The 12905-nt window shown below is 40.4% G+C and overlaps 1 protein-coding gene across 1 annotated transcript in view; it reads left to right on the top strand.

Annotated features, from left to right (window-relative positions):
* Window positions 1-12905, top strand: part of DNAH17 (dynein axonemal heavy chain 17) — a gene marked incomplete at its 5' end in the record, with an annotated part of 124228 nt that overhangs the window by 71911 nt on the left and 39412 nt on the right. The window contains 8 exons of the mRNA XM_083357082.1: window positions 1279-1381; window positions 1569-1716; window positions 2524-2615; window positions 5152-5313; window positions 5745-5909; window positions 7231-7422; window positions 8774-9040; window positions 9633-9794. Of these exons, the coding sequence (XP_083213208.1) occupies window positions 1279-1381; window positions 1569-1716; window positions 2524-2615; window positions 5152-5313; window positions 5745-5909; window positions 7231-7422; window positions 8774-9040; window positions 9633-9794 (1291 nt within the window). The remainder of the gene's footprint in view (window positions 1-1278; window positions 1382-1568; window positions 1717-2523; window positions 2616-5151; window positions 5314-5744; window positions 5910-7230; window positions 7423-8773; window positions 9041-9632; window positions 9795-12905) is intronic.

Here is a 12905-nt window from a genome sequence, read left to right as displayed (position 1 = left end):
AAATGCAGATGGACTGTTGAATCTTGTCCTGATGGGTTTGTTCTGCTATGTTGTCCCATGCATTTATGAAGTGGTTGTTTTGTTTCCCCAATGTATAGATTTGCATATTGTACTGGATATGTCATGTTGCTCAGTTTGTGTCTGAATGGGTTGTCCTTGGCATGGACCTACACATGGATCAATATCCACATTCTCCCCACCTCACTGGAGCACAAACCAGGAGTTATCAGAACCCTACACCACTGAGCTGAAGGCCTGCCTACCAACAAAGATGGGAAAGAAAAAGAACTAAAACACATCAAGGAAGCCCTCAGAACTTGCGGCTATCCCAAGTGGGCCTTCATCAAATCCCAAAAAAGACCCAGCAGGAGCACCTCCACAACAGACAAAGAAGAAAACAATAAACAAAGCAACATAGTCATTCCATACATTGCAGGAATATCGGAAAAGCTCAGGAGGATCTTCAGCCAACGCAAAATATGCTCACACGTCAAATCCAAGAATACAATAAGTCAGAAGCTTGTCCCCCCCCCAAGGATAAAACACATGGACACAAACTGACACAAAGACAAAGGGCACTCTTTCGAAGACAGCAAAGTCCACATTTAGACAGAGAGAACCGCTAGTTTGAAAGAGGGGTCAAAGAGGCCATCTATGTCAAAACTGAACAGCCCTCTCTCAACAGAGGGGGAGGGATACAACATCATCTATCTCCAGTCTACAACACCGTCCTTTCAATAGTTCCAAGGAGGCTCCACACCCATTTGCACTACTCAGGAGACCATGACAACACAGATAAAACTCCAGGTGGCCTCAACGACTCTCTAAAAGAATGCAAATGACCAGCTGTCTGTAAGGAGTATAAATCCTTCCATTCCCCACCATCCAGTCAGAGCTGAAGAAGCTTCTTGGATAAGAAGCGAAATTTCTTCAAAGAAAAACAAGAACATCCAGTTGCCTCATGAAAAAGCATCTTTGGGACAACTATGACCTGGATGACTGAGAATCTCCATAGACATGATATCTGTATACTGTATTTAAAGATATTAGCCGTCTTGTCTCTTACGTGTAGATCAAGTTAGATATTTTCATAGACCATTGATAGATGTGTTATTTAAATCTTGGTTCTGCTTTTTTAATGAAAAGATATCAAAACCATTCGCTGTTCATTTTGTATAAAAGACAGAAAGACTGTCTTAAGAGTAAGGGAATAGTGAAACGTTGCTTTCTCAAAAATATTTGGTCAGTAATACCTTCCATCTTGCTTCTTTCCGTTAGGTATGACAGAAACAAACTAACCTTAAAGGATATTCACAACTGCCAGTATGTTGCCTGTATGAACCCAACTTCTGGATCCTTCACTATTGATTCCAGGCTTCAGGTACCTAAATAGAGGGAGACATGGTACTTTGGTGATTTTGGTCAAAAATAAAATAGACTCCCTTACATTACAGCAGTTGCTTTTTTACAATTGTGACTAAACTGTAAGTAGAAAAAGTGAGATTTTTTTTTATTAAGAGGCCCACCAGGGAGCATTGCAAGATCTTGTCAATTGTGTTTTGTTGTAGAGACACTTCTGTGTATTTGCGGTGAGTTTCCCAGGTCAGGATGCCCTAATGTCCATCTACAGTACTATCTTAGGTCAGCACTTGGCTCTTCGGAATGTTTCAATGGTCGTCCAGAAGGTTAATCAGCAGCTTGTTTCTGCAGCTCTGGGTAAGCACTGGAAAAAGCAGCATGAACCGAAGCAGGCTTTCCTGTTCATATTCTACCTCTGGGTATCTTATCCATGTGTGTAACCTGCATTACACTGAAGATTTTGAGATTCAGATCTCTTTGTGCAAAGAATGTTTGGGAAATGGGGTAACGGTTAGCCAACAGTGTATTTTTGCCTGAAGAAAAAGGTACAACTAACTGAATCACTGGGATGGAATTTTTGCCTGGCATGATTGTCACATGTACTTCCCGCTTTGGATGCTACCACAACCACATCATTATCATTTTGCTTTGGAACTGCCATTTTTTGTTGATTCGGGTTTATTCAAGTTCCACGCAGCATTGTCAAATTATTCTAATTAGGTGAATTTGTAGGTGTTATGAACAGTGGTGGGATTCAAATATGTGAACAACCGGTTCTCTGTGTGTACGCCACTTCCAGAAGTCCATTCTGGGCCTGGGCAACAAAAAAATTAGCTACTGGTTCTGCCGAAGTGGTGCAAACTGGCTGAATCCCACCACTGGTTATGAATCCCCTAACCCCAGTTTTAATTAGACAACCCCTGCTATAATTTTCCAGACCTGGTTCCTATTATAATTTAAAATGAAATGCAACTGAAGCAAAAGAATTGTAGAATGGACAAGGCTTTTCAGGAGTCCTACACTTTTAATTAAACAGTTTGGAAATCAACCCATTTCATTGCTTTTTGTTGATCCTGGCTGAGGAATTAATCACGAATAACCTGTTTCTTATCCCAAGCAACCCATGCTTTCTTGGTATGATTATGACATGTTTCTTTGTAACAGGTTTACATCAAAAAATTACATCAACATTTCTTCCTACGGCCATAAAATTTCACTACGTTTTCAATCTCCGGGATCTCTCAAATATATTCCAGGTACAATATCATTTTTGCATTTTGGTATGTATGAATTTTCCGGTACCTTGGAATAAAAATGGCATCACATCGATCACTTGTTTTTGAACCATTTGGTTGAAACTACATTATAATAAATGCTAGAAATTCGGAATAGAATAGAATAGAATAGAATAGAATAGAATAGAATAGAATAGAATAGAATAGAATAGAATAGAATAGAATAGAATAGAATAGAATAGAATACAATACAATACAATACAATACAATACAATACAATACAATACAATACAATACAATACAATAATGTCAGGAAAAGCTGGTATATATTATGACATCATCTAGGACAGCTTCCTTTGGCAGTCCATCGTCTCTCTTAAGTCCAATATCAACATAGAAAAGCCATGGTGAGCAGAAAACCATTTTTAGTTCATCTTGAATTGCTGAAGTTGCTTTTGCCTTTTATAATCATCTGAATATATCTTTCCTAATAATGCATATTTCAATTACTTAGTCATACCCTTGTACATAGACATATTGAAAGATAAATATATATGCAAATAACCTGGGAAAACATCAACTTCTCTCCCAATTCTTAAAATATTTTTCTGCAACCATCTTCACTGGTTCACTGGTTCACTGTTTGCATATAAATTTTTGCATATAAGTATTTGAAGTAATAAATATATACTTTGCTAAGGTATTTTTACATAGATAAGATATACTTCCAGCAGCTGGACTACTCATGCAACAGCATCATTAATAAATTTACTTTCATTTTACAGAGGTCTATATATCTAAGAATCAAACAAGGAATTTATTTATTTTTATGGCCCTTCCTGGTCTGAATTCCACTGATGTGGTATTGCAAAAACAAAGGCCAAAGTTAGCTTAGTGGAAATAGTACAATATGCTACCAAATTAGCTGTTAGTTAAGGTATGCAGCTTGGAAGCATTATCTATATTAAAACACTGAGCACAATCCTTGGGAGAACTGTTTTTCTGAGAAATTATTATCGTGACAGAGCATTTTTTACTGACACTCATGTGGAGGCTGTAACAATGGAATAGGGCAAAAGAAATAAGAAATTATAATTGGAAATAGATTGTGGGAGAACAGTGTATTGTCAAGTATCAGTTATGATGTACACTTGTCCATATCCCCATGTACACCCACATATGTATATCAAGGCTTTTCAACCAGTGGTACGGGTACCACCTGTGGTACATTGGCACCTGGCAGGTGGTATGCGACCATCCTAGAAAAGTGGTAGTGTGGGAGGAGAATGAGCTAAACTGGTGCCAGCACCACACAAGCCTGAGCGAAAGGTGGCTGGAGCTGCAGGCTTGTCAGGGTTTAGCGAAAGTGCCAGGATCAGCACTTCTTCGGGGCTGTCAGTGCTCAGGGGAAGCGCCAGGATCAGCACCAGGCTCCAGCTGGAGCTCAGTGCTGATCCTGGTGCTTCTGAGCCCAGAAGAAGCACTGATCAGCTGGAATGTTGCAGCATCTCCAGGGTCTTGTGATTTATTTACATTCAGATGCTTGGCAACTGATTCATTTTTATGATGGTCACAGTGTCCCAGAGTCACGTGAAGTGACCAAAACCTGCTGCAACTACCCAGCAGAGTGGGGGGGGGAATAAAAACCAAACACCCCTCACCCCCGCTGCCAATCCTCAACAGAAATGCTCACAACAATAAAAACCTTGGACAGGAGGAAGAACACCGCTGGGCAGGCAGGCAGGTGTCTTGCTCAGCTGTGGCTTGGGGAGCACTTTTTTCAGTGCCATTGTAACTTCGAACAGTCACTAACCGAACTGTTGTAAGTCAAGGACTACCTGTACTTCATCTTTTTTTCTTTTTTTTTGGTCATCAAGTTTTTGACACCTTGCTAGGCGGTACTCGGATGTTGCCATATCCTAAAAGTGGTGCAATGGGTGAAAAGGTTGAAAAGCCCTGATGTATATAAAGTAGTGGGAGGGGGAGAGATAAAGAGAGATTCATACTCAGAATATTACTCAGCCATTTCCTTTTTTTTCTTACCATCTTTACTTATTACTCCACTTACAAGGCTCATTGTGTTAATTTCAGCCTTATCATTTTGGGTCAGAGTAACCATAAGCCCTCATCTCTAAAGACCTTGAAAAATGTCTAAGAGAAATCTCATCCAAAGGTGATACCTGCAATCTCAGTGACAATGCTCAATTCCTCCTCAATCAAATAATACATATATTTGAGGTCTGCAGATGTCTCCTTTATTCCAGCTTAGCTCAAATAGGACTTTAAATGTCACAGAGGCAGTACAGTATATCCCATTCCTGGCTTCCCTCTGGCCTGTCTGCCTCTGGGATATCTTGTCTATCGTGCCCTTTGAGAATATTGGACACTAATTACCACACAGGGAAAAAATGGGTAATATAACAGTGGCTTTGGAAAGAAATGAAATATTGTTATAGAGATGGATTGCATTAAAGATGCTCTCAGAAAACAGTGGCAGAGGTTCTGCCTTAGTCACATACCCAGGAGAAAGCAATCCTAAAGCTTTTATCTCTGCCAGGGACTCCTGTTCGCCACTCACGAGTGCCTCAAAATACCATCAGACCTGGTCCGGCTCTGGCTGCATGAAGCAGAGAGGGTTTACTATGACAAACTTGTGGAAGACAAAGATCAAGAGACTTATACCAGGGTCATGACAGCAAATTGCAAGAAATTCTTTGAGGTGAGAGAACGGCTGCCATTACTTCTCCCTCCGCCCCCCCCCCCTTCTCTTCCTTCAGTTGAGATTCAAAAGTTGACTTTGGACTCAACTAGGATGAACTTTTCCAATATTAGCAGTTACAAGTTAATTAATCTGTTATAGGAATATCCTTACTTTAAAAGACCATAGACAGGTTTACAGAGGCTTCATTAAATTAGGAACTCTTGAGATGTTATGTTTAGGTAGAGCAAAGAGCCCAGCTCTCAGGTGCTAACTTTCTTCAATTTCTTTGGTGCCAAAATTCCTCTCCAGACTTTACTTGCAGGCTAGCCCTAGAGAATTAATCTCAAATGTTGCCTTGGATGGTTCGAATAAATCCAAGATCAAAAAGCAGCCGATGGGAGGATAAAGTAGCTTCAGTTGATAGTGGATTGTTTTGTTTTGTTTTGCAGGATCTGGGTGAAAATATTATCTTTGCAAAGCCCAATATTTTTTGCCATTTTGCTCAAGGCATTGGAGATCCAAAGTATTTGCCTGTTTCCAATATACAGAGTTTGAATAAGCTGCTTGTGGAAGCCTTGGATAGCTACAATGAGGTCAATGCAGTGATGAATTTGGTAAGTGAAATGGGAGCTGAGCCAGAGAGAAAATACTGCAGCTGAGCACATGATAAACTAACTGGTGCCTGTACTACAATTTCCACTATACAAAGTCATTAGCAATATCAATAGCGCTTAGACTTATATATCGCTCTCTCTGAACAGTTTATAATGTCAGCCTATTGCCCCCAACAATCTGGGTCCTCAGTTTACTGACCTTGAAAGGACGTCAACCTCAAGCCCCATCAGGATTGAACTCTTGGCTATAGAAAGAATTTGCCTGCAATACTGCATTCTAACCACTGCGCTACCACAGCTCAGTAACTACAGTATGGTGGCTTAGATATGTAGCAGTTCTAGTCCAAAAGGTAAACATTTGGAGGAGACAAAGTTGCTTCCTCTAATAAAGGTCTTATTATTTTTTTTAGGTTAGTCTTGATTTTATTTCCTGCTTGTTCTAGCCAGAAGAAGCTCTTGCATCACATAAAGATAACACAGCAAACCCCAAACCACAGAAAGAGGCTTCTGGTCATAGCATTCACCAATGGTGAAAAGAGGCACAAATTAATGTTTAGCATAATAGGCTCTTATGCCCTACCAAGTAGACTTTTCTTTTTGTTGTTATTGTTTCCTTCCTTCATTTCTTTCCCCCATTACAGTAATCTCATAGTGACTGAATTCTGAGACAAGTTTGAATAATTCTGTAATTTTACAGGCACTGCTAAATTTTAGGGGCTCCGGGTCTTTAAAAAATGGAATGGGAGAAAAAAAATCACGATTACATGGAATCCTGCCAAATATCCATATTTTTAAAAGGGGGCGGGTTTTAATGAGAATGAATTTAAGGTTTGAGTTGGTGAATAATTAATAGGCACAAGCATAAATTAGATGATGGAAATTGGAGGATGGATCAGTGGCCAAGATAAAAATGTTGTATGGACTGTTTTTATTCCCAGAACCCAGAAGCATCAATTAGAAATATGGTTCAGATTAGGATGAGAATGAGCCATGAGTAAACTTGATGCTGCAATTAAGATTTGGTACCAAAAAAAAGTGGGGGGCTACTGTTGGCTGGGAAGGGTGGAAGAATGTGGGTGGAACTCGGCAGACCTTCGGTGTTTTATTTTTTTCTTTTTGGGATGAAGTCTGGGTATTAAATGTGTTGCTCTGTCTTGGGGATTATGCTGCACTACAGCTTTTGCTTTCTTCACTGTTCAAAATGTCACTCAGTCTTGCCTGCCCACCCCTCTTAATGAGAGTTAGAACCTAATTTTATTGTTTTGATCTTTTCTGTGTTGTTGGGTAAAAACTAGGGACAGGCCTTCTTTATCTACTGCAGGTGCTGTTTGAAGATGCTGTGTCCCATGTCTGTAGGATCAATCGCATCCTAGAGGCTCCCAGAGGCAATGCTTTACTCGTGGGGGTTGGAGGCAGTGGCAAGCAAAGTCTGTCTCGACTGGCTGCCTATATTAGCTCCCTGGATGTCTTTCAGATCACTCTGAAGAAGGGCTACGGCATTCCAGATCTCAAGGTGAGGACAATTTGCCCAAGCATATATTGAAAAACTTCAGAAATGGTACCGAGAGGGTTAAAAGTGAAGATAAATGCTGGGTACAGCTACCTGACAAATTATACACTGTAATCAAACCAACAATTCTGAGCATAACATTAGTGTGCTGCGATGCCATGTATTATATATAAATTAAATAAAACTAAACTAAACTAAACTATAGGCATACGCCTACAAACAGAAACCTGAGGTCTTTCTACCAAAAATGGACAGGGAGCTAAGGGAGAAACAAGAATATAAAACACGAAGCATCAAGGAATATAAAAGAGGAATTAGTTCTATTTAGATTGTTGAGAAGATTGAGATAAGGCCTTTAGAGTTTTAGGGATAGGTTTTTTTGGTTTTTGGGGCTTGTTTTTTTGGCAGAGAGCATGACAGTGACATGGCAACATTACCAAAAAGGTGGATCCAAAAATGATTCTTTTCTTTTTTTAAAGACAGGGGAGAGGGATTGATGTGTTCTGGCCAGAGGAGCATTAATATCAATTTATATTGGGGAATTTCCCAGATTCCCACCTTCAACTGTATTGCCTAACATCTTCATTTTGCTGTCAAATGATATCGGCACCGGGGATTGTGCATGCGGCTGAGATAATAGAATTAGGGGATTGCATGAGATGTTGAGATATGCAGACTATACATTCCTGCCATAAACCAGAAACTGGTTGGGATAGGATAGGAGATTGTTTTCGTACACAGCATGCCTACCGATCATAACCCTTCCTATACCACAATGGATCCTGCAATGGGTTGAATTAAGCCATTTATGCATCTTTTATGCTTTTGGCTTTTGCCCTCAAGTATTGTATTTTGGTCCTGATCTATGCTCAGAGATAATCCTCTGGAATAGCCTGTCTAAACCTGGTGCCTTCAGGGTGTCTCAGGAATAAAAATTGCAAACTTCCCAGTTAGCATTTTCTTTTCCATGCTGGGAGTTCTGGAAGATGTACTCTCAACACATTTTGAGAGCCCTGGATCAAGGAAGGCTGAATTGTGCTTGCCTGTATGATAAGTGAACGGGTGTCACCTCGGGACCATCGGGAAACATGCTGGTTGCTTTCACATAAATTCATTAGTAGAGACTCCTTTGGGTAAGGTTTATTTTGAATCAAAGTCAGAAATGTTCACACATTCAGTGATACTACTTCACAAGCATGACTGTGATTTTGCAAACGAAATGTTGCCCTAAACGTTATCTAGCCAGCTCTCATAAAACTGTAGAAACGTTTTCTACAACAAATTCAGCATTTTTTAAATCTTGAAAAAAGATAGAAAGGATGCTTAACTGACAAGTATTTGTTCTGTGATTCAGGCTGATCTGGCTGCCCAGTACATCAAATCTGCTGTGAAGAATACCCCTACTGTTTTTCTTATGACAGACTCACAGGTTGCTGAAGAGCAGTTTTTGGTTTTGATCAATGATCTTTTGGCATCTGGTGAGATTCCAGGGCTATTTCAGGATGATGAAGTAGAAAATATTATTAGCTCCATGAGGCCTCAGGTAAAATCTATGGGCTTGCAGGATACTCGTGAAAACTGCTGGAAATTCTTCATCGACAAAGTCCGAAAACAATTAAAGGTAAGAAGTTGGAAGCGTTCAAATCCCATTCAACTGCAAATTGTTTTGGCCAACCAGTTGCAGGTTCAACATACTTGTTTACACAATCATATGGTTTGTTGGTTTGTGCAAAGCATTATGAAATGAAGGCACTGAGCTTTGTAAATCATGGTTTATGGGAACAATGAGCGAATAGTGCCCTCATTCACAGCCTAACCTACCTCACAAGATTTTTGTGAAGATTAAATTTAAAGAAATAGAAGAGGAAAAGTCAAATACATATATAACAAATGATATCTAAATTAATATTCTTTATTATTGCATGACTGATGGAGGGAGAGGACATTTAATTTTTTGAGTGACACTGTTGAGGTAAAGAAACACTAACTTATTGTTTCGTGCTATGGGGCAATATGAAAATGCTTTAGCCAGCATTTCGGTATTGTACAAATGAAGGTAGGAATATCCACTCTAGTAAGCAGAGTAATTTTCAGGTGTAAATTTAATATCCTGAGATTTACAGGGACTCCCCAATAACACTTGAGTAGTAAAAGCTCTTAAGTAACTAACAGTAGTGATTATGCACATTGATGAGTCTTCACTCCCTCCCCAGGTAATCCTGTGTTTCTCTCCTGTGGGATCTACTCTCCGTGTGAGGGCCAGAAAATTCCCTGCTGTAGTAAACTGCACAGCTATTGACTGGTTCCATGAATGGCCTGAAGATGCCTTGGTGTCTGTCAGTGGAAGATTCCTAGAGGAGATTGAAGGGATTGAGGTATGCATCCACTTTCCAAAAAGTAGACACTGTGTACTCCCAACATCCCTTGGTGCTGAATAGAACCATTTTTTTGCCAATGTTCCATTATGGTTTGGTTTGGTTTTTCTGCCTAGAACCTTCATTTTTGGATGTCTTTCAAATGGCATTCCTCTATCTCTTCAGACTGTGGTGAGCAATCCATGCTCCTCTCCCAAACCTTAATTACAATCCCCAGAGCCAATCTAAGCTTGGTCACTACCATATATTGTCAATGTTAACATGACAGAAGTTGAAAATCCTTTCTGTTCCAGCCTGTCTTACATCTGATTCCACCCATTTTTAAGGAGTAATCTTGAGGCGATAAAGACCAAGTTTGACTCGGTCCAAAAAGAATTCATTCTTTGTAGATGGCATCACTATTCAAAGTGGTCTGGATTTGGAAACTAAGCAGAATCAGATCACTAAGAAAGATCAGTGGGTATCTCACAATAGTTGACAAAAAAGAATGTATGTCAGATTGATTAATTAATTACATACAATCAAATTGATGCAAATTCTTAGCAACCACCTAGATAGATTTTCTCCATAACTATCCATCCTCTGCCTAGTCCAGGGGTAGTCAACCTCGGCTCTTTCATGACTCATGGACTTCAACTCCCAGAATTCCTGAGTCAGCTGACTCAGGAATTCTGGGAGTTGAAGTCCATGAGTCATAAAAGAGCCGAGGTTGACTACCCCTGGACTAGTCCTTTGGGTCTTCCCACAGAACACCTATTACCACTATAACTGAGTCCGTCCACCTTGCTGTTGGTCATCTTCTCTTTCTATCTTCTCAGCAAGGCACTCTTTTCCAGAGAGATGGGTCTTTGCGTAATGTGTCTGAAGTCACATAATTAGAGTCTGGTTCTTTGGGCCTCAAGTGAGAACTCTGGTTTGATTTATACAAGGATCCATTTGCTTATTTTCTTGGCTGTCAAGAGTCTTCAGGAGTCTTCTCCAACACTAACATTTCAAATAGAAAACCTTTATTTTGCTCAGAGTGTTTGTTTCAAATAATCATTTAAAATATAAAGCAAACAATCATTTAAAATATAAAGCAATATAAAGAGTAGCCAACCTTTCACCTCCCCAAATATTATTAGAGTTGGGGCATTTCCCCACATCGCATATATATCCTAGCACATTTTGTATCCCCATGATGAAACCTTTTAACTTCTAGCCAGTAAGGTCTACGTCTCCTGCCTTTCTGATGGACAAGGCATATGATGCCAGAAAATTAAATACAATATGGAATATGTAATTATTGCATATTTTTATAAATGCAACATGTATATTAGAATGTAATTCTTAATATGTTTACTTAGAAATAAAGCCTATAAAGCAGGGGTGTCAAACTCAATTTCATTGAGGGCCGCATCAGCATTGTGGTTGCCCTCAGGGGGCCGGGTGGGTGTGGCCTGGGTGGGAGTGGCCTACTGGGTGGGTGTGGCTAGAGTGCGTATGGCCTACTGGGTGGGTGTGGCCAGCTCTACATGGTTCGCATCAAGGGTGCCTGTGGGGGCCTGGGCAGGAGTGGGACAGATCTGAGGGTCTCTGGCAGAAGGAGGGTCTCTGGGCCAGGGCCAAGGCAGTGAGGGCCGTTCCCTCACTCTTTCCAGGATGGCTTCGCGGGCCGCATGAAACCACTTCGCGGGCCGGATCCGGCCCCCGGGCCTTGTGTTTGACATGTCTGCTATAAAGCTTAAAACGTTTACTCTCTTGCAAATGTTAATAGAATTGCTCAAAGGACAGGAAATCTTGGAAAAAGGTTTGATGAAGACAAGGAAAACCTTTAGCTTTAATAAGAAAAAAGATCTTTGCTTAGTTATCAATTGTCCAACCTTGGAAAGGGTTGTGACTGCCTATTGCAGGATTTTGATGCCAATATGGATGTTTTCTCCATAAGCAGTTACATATTCCATGTCTCTTTCTATCATTATGTCTCTCTTTTATGTTATAGTTTCTGCTTCACATAGTGTTGGCTTGAAAATACCACTTTATAGATTTTGGCCTGGAGCTTTTGTTTCCTGGAAAGAGCATGATACATTTATTTATTTTTCATATGACATATATTCCAGATTTTTAAAAACTGCAGTATAAGCCCAATGTAATTTTATTTGTGTATAGCATTAGCTTCAGTGTTCTCCTGGGATTTGTCAAAAAAGCTAATATTGACCAGAGCCTTTATGTCTGTGTTTCTTTGCTATACATGCTTTCTCTTCCTAAGTACAATTAGTATTAATAGTTCTGTTTCTTATATCACAGTGTTTATATCAGATTCCTAGAGAAAGGAATGTGGGGCATGCAAAACCTCAAATCTGCAGAATAACATTAACTTATCAACTGCATGTCCTAGTTGAATTTGAAGCTAAAATTTTCAAATTAGGTGTAAAACATGCATTCTCTGAGTTGCCTGTTTCTGAGACATGCAATTTTTAATGTTACCAGGTTCACTGACTTTAGACAGAGATAGGAACCAAAATAAATGCTTTTCATTCAAACTTAGACAAATGATTGTTTTTGTTCCATGCTCAGTGTGCTCATTATATATAACCTGAACTAATTCAGGTGACTTAACTGTAGGTTTGTTACTGTATTTTATTCTTTCCTCTAAAGCAGACATGTCAAACACAAGGCCCGGGGGCCAGATCCGGCCCGCGAAGTGGTTTCATGTGGCCCGCGAAGCCATCCTGGAAACAGTGAGGGAACGGCCCCCACTGCCTTGGCCCTGGCCCAGAGACCCTCCTTCTGCCAGAGACCCTCAGATCTGTCCCACTCCTGCCCAGGCCCCCATAGGCACCCTTGATGCGAACGATGTAGAGCTGGCCACGCCCACCCAGTAGGCCATACGCACTCTAACCACACCCACCCAGTAGGCCACGCCCACCCAGGCCACACCCACCCGGCCCCCTGAGGGCAACCGCAATGCTGATGTGGCCCTCAATGAAATTGAGTTTGACACCCCTGCTCTAAAGTGTCCAAAATTGTTCGGAAGAGGGAGCAACAGAGTAGAAATTTGGTGAAGGTGGTGTTGGTGTTGAATTAGGATCGATCAGGCAGTGTTCAGTTAGGATTGATGAGGTCGAGGTT

This window comes from Vipera ursinii (assembly GCF_947247035.1).
Source record: "Vipera ursinii genome assembly, chromosome: 2".
NCBI classification, from domain to species: Eukaryota; Metazoa; Chordata; class Lepidosauria; order Squamata; family Viperidae; genus Vipera; species Vipera ursinii.
Note: the sequence above shows the minus strand (reverse complement) of the source record. Positions and strands in the feature narration are given on the sequence as shown.